The sequence below is a fragment of the Plodia interpunctella genome, chromosome 9 (genome assembly GCF_027563975.2).
Source record: "Plodia interpunctella isolate USDA-ARS_2022_Savannah chromosome 9, ilPloInte3.2, whole genome shotgun sequence".
Lineage (NCBI taxonomy): Eukaryota > Metazoa > Arthropoda > Insecta > Lepidoptera > Pyralidae > Plodia > Plodia interpunctella.
In genome coordinates, this window is record NC_071302.1 from 5546124 (window position 1) to 5559708 (window position 13585).

Genomic DNA, 13585 nt, shown 5'->3' on the forward strand with positions numbered 1-13585 from the left:
TATTAGTGACTAAAATTCGAAATTCTATGCAAGGATTCTGCAGTCTTGTAGTTGGATATGTATAAAACACACTTTTTCGAAGTGAAATTAGAATTGTGATAGTAATTAGAGATAACATGAAAAAAAAGCACCCGTGTTATTACCGGAAGTAAACCTGGTAGTATAATGGGAAATAATTTTACTAAAGTTCAATTCCATGTCGCTATAAAAAGGTAAATATCTAACGGTTTAACCTTAGGAAAAGGAGCGGTAATTTAAGTTTATCGTGGCTACGAATGACAGGCAAATAAACGATTTAATCGAGCGTGGATAAAGGTGTAAAATAAATTATAACCAATTGGCTATCGCATTCGCAGGGTATCGTATTGTCGTCGACGTCGCCGATCGAGAACTTATTTACAGGTTCACTTTCGAGATAGGCGCCACATAGGGTTTATTAACAAGAAGACTATGCTAATTACTAAAGATTCTTAAATTCTTTAATCTATATTTTAAAATTGATTGCGATCTATTTCGCTGTCAACCATTTTCATACGTCTATCACATTACGCTCTCTCTTCTCCAGTAGCCCAGGAATTACTTCATTCGCATTTATTCTCATGCTTTTAGATACAAACCGCAGAAGGCTGTGTTTGTGTGCATATTGCGGTCGGAATGCACTAAAAGAATGGGAGAAACTACACCAAGGGCTAGAATCATTAAGGCAAGATTGATTTAGAAACATTGACTGAATTAGATTCTGGCTCGCTGGTTGCTTCACGTGAAACAACCAGCGAGCCAGAATCTAATTCGTGCACAAAGACGGTGTAATGGGTAATCTGCGCAGATTGCTTCTCTCAGATAAATGGAGAGAAACTGATGGATAGTACATGATAAAATCGCTGACACAGAGGGAAACGGAAAAGCAGTGTTCGATGGCATCCGGAGTGACATTAGGTCGGCATAATAACAATATTTCTAATCAATAAGTTGATAAGTACAGCACAATAACAAGGACTTTCACAACGTAACGACGCGGATGCACGAAGATTGATATTGTAAAAGAAAAACGTGAGTACACTGCGGACGTTAATTACAACATAGAGAAAGGTGTTTTTGTGTATAACAAAATAACGAGTCCCAAATTACAATCTATGACATTAATTTATCGCACTTGGAAAGTAAACCCATAGCTATTTTGAATCGCACTTTTGACTGACTGACAGTTCCCTAACGCAATTCAATATACCGTGAATGAAAAAATATTGAAATATCTATGGGAGAGTTAAATCAATGAAAAATAAAATTTATGGTAAGTAAAACAAACATAATTAAATAAGACAGAACTAAATATTATATTCATGAATATTATATTACAGTTCGGTATTAAATTACTCATTTTTGTCAGTCGTGAAATTAAAATTTATGGTGTGTGACCTCCTCGACTCGGGGTCAATAAAGAGACATTGTAACATATGTATACCCGTATATGCTAAAAATCACAATCTGTTTCGCATCTACATTGTTGGGTAAAAATTAGCCATAGTTATTTAGACCAACACAAGGTGGGCTCAATTGCAGAGATCTAGATCTCACGGTCACATCCGTCTGGGCGCCACAGGTGTTCAATGTAAGGGCTTCAAGGGCATGTACAAATATACACCTAACTGTACAAAGCATTGAAGTACTAGTTATTTTCAACTCGGCAGGGGTTCAGCGGTGTCAATCGTGCTCGTCTCTTGTCGTATCAGGGATCTCCTCACGAATACAAACTACTCAGGCGCGCCATTAGCCTATAACTGTGTTTGTTTTATTTGTAAATAAAAAATATTATTCCGGTACGCTTCAAGTTACAAGATTCTTTCGCCATATTACTAGCAGTTGTAGTATTTAACAAAAGGTGAAAAAGATTTTCAAGGATTAGGAGTTATATTGATCATAATGATTAAAGACGAGTCTATTTAGTAACTTAAACTCATCGGTATTCCCCAGTAACACATTTATGCGATACTTTAAAAATTATCTATACCGAGCTCTACAAAAACTGGTCTCGCAGTACTTTTCATCAGATATGATGAATTGTTATAGCAACTGAATCGAGATAGATAACGGTTTGCTCCAGCGTTTGTAAGAATTCATTGCATAAATCCGTATCAAAATAGGCTTCTAAATAAAGAATATAAAGGTCTCGCGTCTGAACTTTCCAATAAGCTGTATATCAGCATAAAAATCAAGAAAGTATTCCATTCGTTTATCTATTATGACATTTTAACCGTCAGACTAAAAACCATAGAGCTAATAACCGTATAGATTTCGTAAGATCAATTATCACAAGATCACTCACTATACACAATAAAAATTAGACATGAATATTGGAAGTTATGGACAAATAAAATAAAATGATTGACAAAATTATTCGCGCCCAAACAGAAATCAGTTTTTGCTATGGACATACCAAAGAGTTCAGAAAGATCGGTCGTAACGAATTGTAACGGTATACTGGCGTATAATATCCGGTTGGAAGATATCCAAGGAAATTACATAAAAAATAATAACAACGTTTTTGGTGACTTTCAATTGTGATATGTGTAGAGAGTAGATATTAGATATTTTTTAATTCAGATAGAATTGGGGCCTTTGTTGCTGCAAGTTTAGACTATCTACATTTTTATTTTTAATTAGCTATTAAAGCTGCAGATGCCATTTCTAGATTTCTGTGGAAGAGACACAATCTTACTTGCTTTGAAAGTGATCTCCATGATGGAACACATAACTCCGCGGATGGCTGATCTAGTAATAGCCATTTTTAGCTCATTTCTCCGATGTTTTTTTTTCCTTAAGCACAGGGCGTGTGGGTGTATATGCCGGTATAGTACTGACTGAGGCCAGGGACGGCGTGCACCTGATTTCGCCAGGTTCATTAGAGCGCACCAGTTGACGCGGGGAGCCTGTTGCAGCTATTGTTGGCCATCCCTAGGGAGGGCACGGCCAGCTTTCGTCCTACTTACGCACACACGCATAAATATATGTACTAAAAAGGTAAAAGTCATTCGATTGATGCTTGACTGACGCTGAATTAACCATTTCTACATACAGTTTAAATTAAGTGAGCATTTTCATTATCCAATCATTCAGGAATAGCACGTTTTAGAAAACAAGTCACATAAGCCATAATTCTTGTGAATTCCATTACTGCCCTATGTAAAGTTTACAAATTTTGAGAACTGCACTAACTGACGCCGATGACTGCTGCATAGATTTACATGAACTAAGTACTCGAGAACAGATTTCTAACTATCTGCATGTCACAAAAGCCAGTGGTCTAGCAATGAGTCGAAAGTGAAAATTTATGTTAGGAGCACCTACAATGTGATATATTACTGGTTAACGACTAGATTAGTTCCCGTTGAAGAGCTTTCTAAACAATTTCTCCTCAATAAAACTGGGACCGTTTAATAATACTTTTCAGAATTAATGGGTACTGTAATGGAGTTCAAATTTTATTTCGCAATCCTGTAATAAATTCCACATTAAAAATAAAATTATTAACTTGGAAACGTAAAGTATTTGCATAATAAAATACATATAACATATAAACGTTGTACAAATATGAACGTGGAGAATCTAATAGAATATAAACATCAAATTTGCTTTTCACGGGCATCAAATAGCAATTCGACACAGGTTATGTCGATTTGATAGTAAAATGAATGTCTAATTTCCAGGGATTATTTACAAAAGCCACTAAAACATCTAAATTGAGTTATGATTACGACGTACCATATCCATACACAATTGGCTGATGCTCACTTATGCGGACTCTTCTTGGCCCAGATCTCGTCGGTAATGTGTATAGGCCAGCATTTGATTTTCCATATTGGTCATGGTATACTGCCGGAGCTGCATGCGGTAATGTACCATACAGTTGTCTAGGCGTCTCCTCAAAAACTGGTTGATATTGTAGCTGATGGAAATCGGGGCGAAATCGCGACTGAGGCCTGTATAACATATCATTTTCAGGGTACTCGAAGTATGAGTTTCTTCTATCTATTGGATCGTATCCGTTATTTCTGGGTTCATACTGATTTAGTGCCGGCAAGCTTTGTCCTGGATACCCATAATGATTTGGCTGCCGTCTATATTTATCCAGTAATTGTAAGGGTCTATTTTGAGGAGGCGCGAAGCGGTCGATAGCGAAAATTTCGCTCACAGGAAGCCCGGATCCGCCACTCCTGCTGCTATCGATGCTGCGGTTACTACGGTTACTACTCCTTAAAGTGCTATTTCGAGTTAGCGGACCGTCTCCGCGCACACTTATCTTTAGTTCCAATCTTTTATCTTTCATATTACTCAATCAGACAGTCTATTATCTAATGTATTAATCACTGATATTCTTATTTCCGTATGTATTTAAAATATCAGACTGACATTTATTTAGATAGCTGAGCTGAAATTAGAAACTCTCTCTAAGATTACATGAAATTAATTTCATCCCATGGCGCTGATTACACAACAAAGTAACTTATCACGAAGGAAAGTAAAAGACGTTTGCGAACCTTTATGAACGATGAGTAATGATGGTTGATGTATTAGTAAATGACCACAAGTCCGAGAACAAGAACGCCGTTGTCAGAATTAATTGAGGTTCAAATGGCGGCGCCGAAACATCGACACGACTCAGACAAAGGTACTGTCAAAATTCTTATACGACGGTTGAGAAAAAAATGACGGGAGAAAATACGTAGATAGCAAATCGTGAGATTATTACCATGCAATCTTCCACACAAAGCTATGCGTATATCGACTGCGATAACATCAATACCGGTATCAATCAAATTATGATGTCAGATAAGGTCAGCTCCGCTGACCTCGTGAGGAAAGGCAGAGAAATTAGTGCACGTAGCTTATTGAGCGACAAGGTCGATACATTGTATGTAGTAATTTCAAAAAATAATGAAAGAAATTACTAAAACACTATTTAAGAACAGTTCAACTGTTGAAAAAAACATCTACTTAAACTGCAGTTATTATGGATGATTGGGTGTTCTTGTTTTTTTAAAGTCACAAATTAGACACATATTTAAATGAGTAACACATGAATTCCAGGCAAAATGCAACTGTGGACTGTGACAGTGGAAACATCAATATTGAAATTGATAAGATAATGTCGCCCGTCGGTTCAATAACATGAACAAATAAACAGTAAGTATGTGTTTATTCCCTAAAGACATATTGTTTGATTCGGCCTTAACAAGGTGATTACTAATGAATCTATTAGTTTTTCGCCCAGGACACGCTCGCAAGTAGTAGAAAGCCAAGGCAGAGGCTGCTGGCCCCGATAAAAAACTGTTATCGAATATTGGGTGAAGGTCGTTCATTCCACACTACACATGTTTGGTCACTAAGAATACTTAAAGCATTGTTCTAGCGATAAATAAGAAGTAGTTCATGTGTTGCAATAATTAAACGCTAACTAGCAACAATTAATACCTAGCATTTTGTGCAATGCTCTACTACATTGTGAACAATTTAACGCTTTTCTAACTAGAAGAAATCAAAACGTAGTGGAATTATGACTGTCGCCGAAGCTAGAGACATGCTCTACTAAGGTTTCTAAGTAGAAACAAAATAGGACAAAAGTATGAAGCGGCTAGTGACCCATTTGTGGAAGAAAAACCGCGAAGATCGTATCTCTTGGAATTTTATCGCGTATCAGATGAGCGTGTAACGTAAACGTTTCGACATGTTGCGAGCCCAAATGTTAGGAAACTTGTTGTTTGTGAGTCAACCATGCTATTATCTAGCATTACAAGGATCGCCACCAACATGAAACCATGATTGGAATAAGTATGAATCGACTAATAAATTTAGATTAAAAAATTCCACAAAGAATTCGACATTGTATTTTCGGTGGGAAATAAATTGTTGCTGATAATGGTGGTAACAGAGAGGCTATAAACAATTAAATAACTCGAGCAATTTGTGCAGTGCAGTTAAGGCACAGAGAAAGTTGGTATCAACTCATAAATGCTGGACACAACCTGCAATTTTAGGGTAAACGGAGCAAATCAGAACTTCCGTGTAAAACGGCATAGGCGTACGAATCGGTACAACCAGATACTTCGAGAATGTATGTGAACATTGTTTATGATGACGAACAATAACCAAGTATGACCTTCACGCGCTCAGCTATGTGCGACGTCTCAGAAGCATGTAATTAATACTTGAATATTTACTTTTAAAAACTAAGGAAATAATTAAGTTTAAGTGGGATATTCACAAATGAACGTATTCACAGCAAACAAAGGAATATTTTCACATAAGCCGCGGGTTTCACTGCACAAATAAGATTCAACACAAACACAATATTAATAGCACAGTCTTCAAATTCAGCGCAAGTTAGACACCGCGTTACCGCTAACCGTTTTCATACTAATCGATTGTTTTCATATCTAGCTTGAGTCACAGCCTACGTAAATATCTCTGGTCACAGATCATGAATTGTACGTCGCAGTCGGCATGCGGTGTCACGCGACATGAACACTCGATTATTAAATTTCACAGCATATGCTGATGGAATCTGAAGCAAACCAGTCGCAAGCCAGCGAAACACTGCAGGGCTTCGGACCACGTAGCGAAATGGCACGCGGGCACGGAAGATAAGCTGATAACGTCGCCGATACCGATGTTACATGGCGAATATCGAATAAAGCCGATTTGTCGCTGGAATCACTAACTGAACTTAATCTCTGAGCATTACTCGTTTTTGTCCAAACCCTATTTTTCCGGTTGGCAAAGCTTTCGCCGGATTAAGGTTCACGCCTCAAAGCGCAGCTCGTGGCTTATATTTTTTAATCTTTCGTCCGTAGTACCATGTAAAAAATAACCCAAACTATATTTGACAAAATTAAGATGTTTAAGAAGCGTTAAAGTACATACTACGTTAAAGTAAACTACGTCCTGATATTATAAAAACTTTAAAGACAAAACTTTATGGCGATACACCGCGACTCATTCACACTACCGAAACTGTGTCATATTGATATCACAACTGTGCAAATATTTTTCGATAAGCATGTTAAATTTGAATCTGATACGGACGGTGCCTAAATAGTTGAGCTTTCACAAATGTAGTATAATCTAGTTTGTTAAGTGTAATTTATTCATTCGATGAGAAAAAAGTTCGAAAGTGGAAATTCACATATCAGTGCATTTCTCACATAGCAGGGGTTTATGGGTGGCGCCTTTTTGTATGATGAAGAGTGACAGTAGAGCGATTCACGCTCGAGAGCACAAAATAATGAAAATCCAAAGGTACTTTATCCAAAGGTACTTTAAATTTTTATTATTAAAAAATTTTCGCAGCACATTCTTACGTGTTTTCGATGTTCATGAAACAAAACTAGTATAATACACGTGAAATGGTGATGTCAATTCCTATGTTGATGAGCGATTTTAAGATATGGCACGACGAGTCCATTCTATACTCTAAATATTTTATAATGGTCACGACCGTGTTAAATATGTCGCAACCAGCAACTATCCCGCAGATCGTCGTAATTTACCGATGTCAACTAACTGTCTTCATGCCCCTGTTCATATCTTTCGACAAGGAGTCCTATGACACTAAACAAAATAACTATATGTATATACATACATACTAAGTGTAACACGCTATATATATTATTACTTGCAATAACAGCGATAGAGATATAAAAATATTTTTGTGAGGTTACAACAACGAGGAGGACGAGGAACAACAAAAGGAATTTAAAATTATTTTGTAAAGACTTACCGTCAGGAATGTCTTCGACTGCTTCCTCGTCATCAGTCTTCTGCTCTTCTTGTTGCTCGCGTTTTTTGATCGCCTGTAAAAAAACGAGCATTACTAAACTGTTTCATTCAACATATAGTCGCATGCTTCTGTGCAAGAGGCCAAATGTGGTGCGGCCGCCAATAAGGACTATTGTCGCCTATTCAGGGTCGAATGATCATGATACCACAATACGCAAGCAAGGCAAGCCAAACAAAATGCATTGGAATCTAAATTGAAATCTCGCTTTGAATGTCTCCTTATCCGCGCACGTATCTCACCCGGGCCAGCCATCCTCCTGCCACTTTCAAGCACCTCATTTTAATAAGTGTCGATAACGGCGAAGTGGGTGTTTATTGGTGATTTATTCAACACAACACTGTTATAGAAAGCGGCACTTCGCGACTTATCGATTAAACGCGGAACACGGAGCATCGTGGACAGCGGTCCGGTGCAAGACAGTCATTTCTGCGAGTCGCGGAGGGTCTACCGCGAGCGTCGTGGTCGAGGGCCCGCGCTCATCAGCCCGTAACACCCGCCGTATTCCAACAATTACCCACGGTCCCGACGTGATTGTACAAACGGAGCGATTCGCCAAAAGATTTATTGCTAATTTACATGATTCGGTTTTGATCTTATCAGTGTTTTACGTTAAACTGGACACACATTGTTTCGAAATAATTAGGTGATGGGCTATAACATAAAATACGCATTCCTTCGGACCGTTACAGCGGAGAGAGTAGCGGTGGTGGTGGTATTGTCGACATTTCTACGTTACTGTGCTCGCAGGCTTTATGGGTGCGATGCGAAACAATCTCACGACTCTATTGTTTCAGCTATTCTCCGTTGAACAAGAAATTTCGACGCACGCCGTTGTCAACTTTTACCCTTTCGCATAGTTTTATGTGGGGCATTATTGAATGAAAAAAATCAATATTCGTATCGATTTCACAGTGACAAATACATTACTGATCAATATTATAAGACTATGATATTATGTTTTAAAAATATACATCTGTCATAATTTCTAACGAGACCCGTTTCAATACTAATCTATTTAAAACTTTTAATATTCCGTGGTAATCTTGGTTATAAGTAACTAAATTACCATAAATCGCGAATATATGTAAATATACCAGATGACAGTATGATAAACAGATATATAGAAATAAACATAGATTAAAAACATATCAGATTTCAATTTTCATGCAGTCAAGCTAAGACACACCAACAACATATAACAATGAGATAATTACTTTCACATGAAATTAGCAACGTGATTAAATAAAAATGCTATCTATACGGTAGTTCACGGTTTCCTCTACAAATCAATCAAACGTAGCCACGATGCAGTAATGATAAACATACCATAAATAGAACATGTGCTCGCTGGCTTACACGTGTATTTAATGAAATATACTGTTATTGAGAATCACTGTTATGTCAGTGAGTACATATTACAACATAAAAGCAGATTTTTTATTACAAACGAAAATACGCAGATTGAACTAAAAACAAAATTAACCAAATAGATGCTGCTTCATTCTAGTTAAAGAAGTGTTAATGCATATTCTAGACAAATAAAATAATCGAATTCCTTATACATTTTGTTAAGCATAAGCGTGAAAACACAGGCATAGGAGACAAAAAACACAGGCGATGCAATACATCGAAATTTGCGAAATGTCAGGCGTCAGCGATTCTCCAGAAAAGTGAATTACCTATGTACTGAATTATCTATTTTAATTTAAGACATATTACGATCTCACTTTGAATCACGCAACGAAATCAAGTATTTTAATACTGTAATAATAATACATTATTGAAAATTACTATTAATGTATTCAATGAAAAAATTGTGGGTGGCCTTTGCCCAGGAGTGGGACTTATCGGCCCTACCTGCACACTAACCAGGAAAAACCAGGATGACGCCACAGATAATCCTGTATCAGTGGTGTCGAATGGTCATCATAAAACCCGAGTCATCATGTTAAGAAGAAAGAAATTGCCAAAATAGTAACTTGCTATTCGTTACTTGGTGTAACTAATGGTTGGCCGGTGCATAATTCATGTATGTACTTGAATAAGTTTTTAACAAATATTTCATTTTTGATCCAAATTATTGTAAAATCAAAAATCCAAAATAAAGAGAGAAAAAATTATATTTATTTTTCATCAAATATTAACCTAAAACCTAACTCTCATACAAGTTTAAAGCTTGTAAAAATAAACTACCGCGTAACATTTCGCACACACACAACGCAAGCAGCACCTGCGCAATCAAATCGCGCGCCTTTCCTGCGTCAATCTGGTTGACGCGCTTGTTCTTGAGGTGGTGGGGGGTGTCGCGGCGGTGGAGGCGGCCGCCCACCGGCGCCGCGCGCTCCTCCACGGTGGCGCGCCACGCCACGCGCCGCGGCCCGTGCTAACCGCCACCGAAACACCCGTCATTACAACCCGTGTTCAATACCACGACTTTAAACCCTTTAAATGAATGTTTTCTGCTTTTTTATTGCGTCAGGTCCCGTAGACAAAGAAAACTGTAGACTTCGGCATGTCTTTAATTTCGATCATACAAAAGAAAAGGAAACGTATATTAAAAATATACGAGAAGAAAGAGACGAGACAAAGTACTAGTATCTTGACCGTATGCCCAATTTTACAAAGCCAAAACAACCAATTTGTATGGAATGGGCTGAGAATCGTCTATAGTTTTCTTTGTCTTAAGTCAGGTCTGCAAGATAGTACAAAACTACCATTTCTATTGACATCTGCCCGGATACGTCAAATAATTGACCAATGACAACACAACGTTAGACCTTATGTATTGAGGCTGACATCTGTTGTGGATTTGGAGTTCAGAAAACCCTCATTTTTAAGGTCTAAATTACGAAACTAAGTGCGAAATACTAAAGACTTCATACAAATATGAGCTAGTAATTTTATAGCTTCGTGGAATTGAAAAAATATCTAATTTAATAACGATTGATTTTAAGGGACGCTATTTAAAAAAGCAAAAACATTTTAAACCTTTTTTACAAATCTCTTGAAATCTAAAATTAAAACAAAGTGCAGCTAACTTCAATGCACTGTACTTTATAAATCATTAGAATTAAGCAGATAATAATTACCTGGTATGTAGTGTTAGCATAAAAACTGTTAGGAATACCACTCATAAATATTAATACTACTGTATAATGCAGGATTAACTTGCATATCTGTTAATGTTTTTCTACATAACACCAGTGTTAATACTAATTAAGTACTTATCAATAAACTTCAAGATCATGTTAAATGTAGTTAGAAAAAAATATTACTTATTAGTAATAGCTTTGTAAGAACTGCCTTTAGTCCCCAATCTGAGCGATCGTCCTTAAATATTTATTTATTTAATGTGGTAGACCATTATATCTCAGAGCTGATGCAAAATTTATATGATGCAGACTAGAATAGTTATTTTATAAATCGATCCCAATATGCCCTTTCATTAATAAAACTAAATACTCTGATTCAGCCTGGAATAATTTTGTTTTCTCAATGTCAAATATTGAAAAGAGATAGTGAGAACAACGAATGACCATGCCAGGCACTGAATGTTTTTGAATAATAGTGTGGTTTATTAAGTAGGGGACTACTTAAGTGAGTGAGTGAGACCTGACCATAGTGAAATAATATTATGAAAGAGGTTACCTCCAATTCGTCAGAGTCGTCGTTTTCGTCGTTCTCGTCTTCCGAAGATTGCCGATCCATCGCCTGTTGGTACTCGGTGTCGTCTTCTCTTGTTTCAGCTATTTGTATGTTGTGTATCTACACAAGTAAAACATTTGTTAATATTTTCACTTTGATTATATATACGGTAGAACATACAAAGTAGGCCAAAATTTCTCACAACAGAGCTTGCTCACCTAGGTATTTAAAAGCATTTTTCGACAGTTTCACTAACTTTACTGTTTGTACATATATAATAGTTAATATACTTAATATTGTGAAAAGGGTGGCATAGACGGAAGGTGCTTATACTAAGCAGTGGTTCACGGATGATTGATGATTGCTAACAGTTTCCCGATCACTAAGTAGTCTCTCTTCAACCTAATTCAAGTTCATCGCATAAAAAATATCATTATATACCTCATGGTTATCCATGACCATCGGCGTAGGCTCAGGTGGCGACAGAGGAAGACCATTAGTCTTGGGTTCGTGTGAAGTCTGCACGGTAGCGATCTCTGGCGAACGTCCCAGAATCTTTTGCGCCTTCGCTTTCAACTCGCGGGGATGAGGCGTATTCTGTCGCACGAACGGAGTCTGAAAATCGAAATAAAATAAGTATCTATTCAAAATATGGTATAACTCTGCCTTATGGGCTTAAGAAAAAAAATCTTATCATAACGTGCACATGCAATAATTATAGTGCATTTAAATATTTTAAAAATAAATGAAAAAAGCAGAATTGGAAATCGCATGTGATAAATGCGTGTTTTGTGGAATATAAATTGTGTGGAACTTGTTTGGTTTTTAACAGTATTAATAACACAGTATGAAAGATATATAAAATGTACAATACAATATCACACACATACACAAAGATGTAATAAACAGAACAATGTCAGTAAACAAATAGCTCTAATTCGACCTAAAATCCTTGGAGAAACATCTGAAAAATCCGTCATGAGTTAATTATCAATTAACCTATTAACCATAGACATAATCAAGACAGACATGAGGTAAAGCGAGTGAATCACAGGATATGATATCATACGCATCTTCGCCTCCGTGAAACTACGACGTCTGTGCTGATAACTAATCCAATTTAAGTGCAGTTCAAATATAGTGTTGTGTATATGATAAGTTGAACGCTAGTCCTAAAAGCCTTCAATGCAGATAAAAAATGGATTGCGTTTGAATAGTTGGTGGTGATGGAAAAAGTTGTGAAGGTTTACAAATTATTTATTAAACGGGACAAGTGACTGCGGAACGATTGTGTTTCTGAAGTGAGTTCGAAAAATGCTTTAGAAAGTACAAAACGAAATGTAACTGCGTCAGACTCAGCGAAATCATAATCTAAATCTATTCACAGAACTTGATACAAGAAGAGGTTTAATGGCGGACTGCATACGGACTACTTTCGAGTGCATTTACAAATGTACGTTATAAAGTTATGTAATATTTGATACTTTTCATTTCAAGCGAGATATCATCTGTAAACAGACGATAATTTTTATCTAACTTCAATAAACTTAAACCTGTTTGCAATTGCACTCGTAAAAACGCTTCGCCTCGTACCTCCGCGAGGTTAGTAATAGAGGTAGAGAGCCGTTGCAGAGAGCTCCTTCGCTGAGTGGTCACTAGCTTGCGGACTACATTTAGAGGCCTCCGCAGGCCTAGCATAGACTGTGGTGCTACGTCGGAGGGCGTGGTATCTTCGCTCTCCTCCTGAATCGATGGAACCTTGAAACATTTTCGACGTCAATGCACCGGCAGATACTTCCAGCTTTTTTGTATAGTCGACAATAAAAGTTTTGGGCCATATTAATAAATTTAGCTTTTTTTGTTTTATTGTCCTATCCTCCATCCTCGTCCTTTAACTTTTTCTACTTAAAATAAGCTTAGGAAAAGTCAGTAATAAAAATTTACAACATATAGATTCTTAAATAATATATTATTTCTTTAGTACTATACCAATTATTTTCAGCGTCTTTTTGAAAAGTAACTAATATATTTTTTTAATAGTATGAATTGTGTATGTTTAGAACCTAGTGTCTCAATTATATGTTCACAGGCGTTAATATTTATGTA

The 13585-nt window shown here is 36.8% G+C and overlaps 1 protein-coding gene and 1 long non-coding RNA gene across 13 annotated transcripts in view; one reads left to right on the plus strand and one right to left on the minus strand.

Annotated features, from left to right (window-relative positions):
- Nucleotides 1-13585, minus strand: part of scrib (scribble) — a 70678-nt gene that overhangs the window by 30596 nt on the left and 26497 nt on the right. For 11 of the 12 annotated variants that reach the window (XR_008404952.1, XR_008404951.1, XM_053749475.1 and 8 more), the window contains 4 exons: nt 11921-12094; nt 11483-11599; nt 10065-10217; nt 7775-7847 (listed from right to left, as the gene is read on the minus strand). Coding sequence is in view for 10 of the 12 variants with exons in the window: in XM_053749475.1 (XP_053605450.1) it covers nt 7775-7847; nt 10065-10217; nt 11483-11599; nt 11921-12094 (517 nt within the window). In the remaining 2 variants the exon portion in view is untranslated. The remainder of the gene's footprint in view (nt 1-7774; nt 7848-10064; nt 10218-11482; nt 11600-11920; nt 12095-13585) is intronic. The other variant, XM_053749476.1, reaches the window with a different exon arrangement.
- Nucleotides 4335-9270, plus strand: LOC128672373 (uncharacterized). Its single transcript, XR_008404953.2, has 3 exons — nt 4335-4666; nt 5086-5181; nt 8629-9270. It is a non-coding gene; the product is annotated as an uncharacterized LOC128672373 (long non-coding RNA).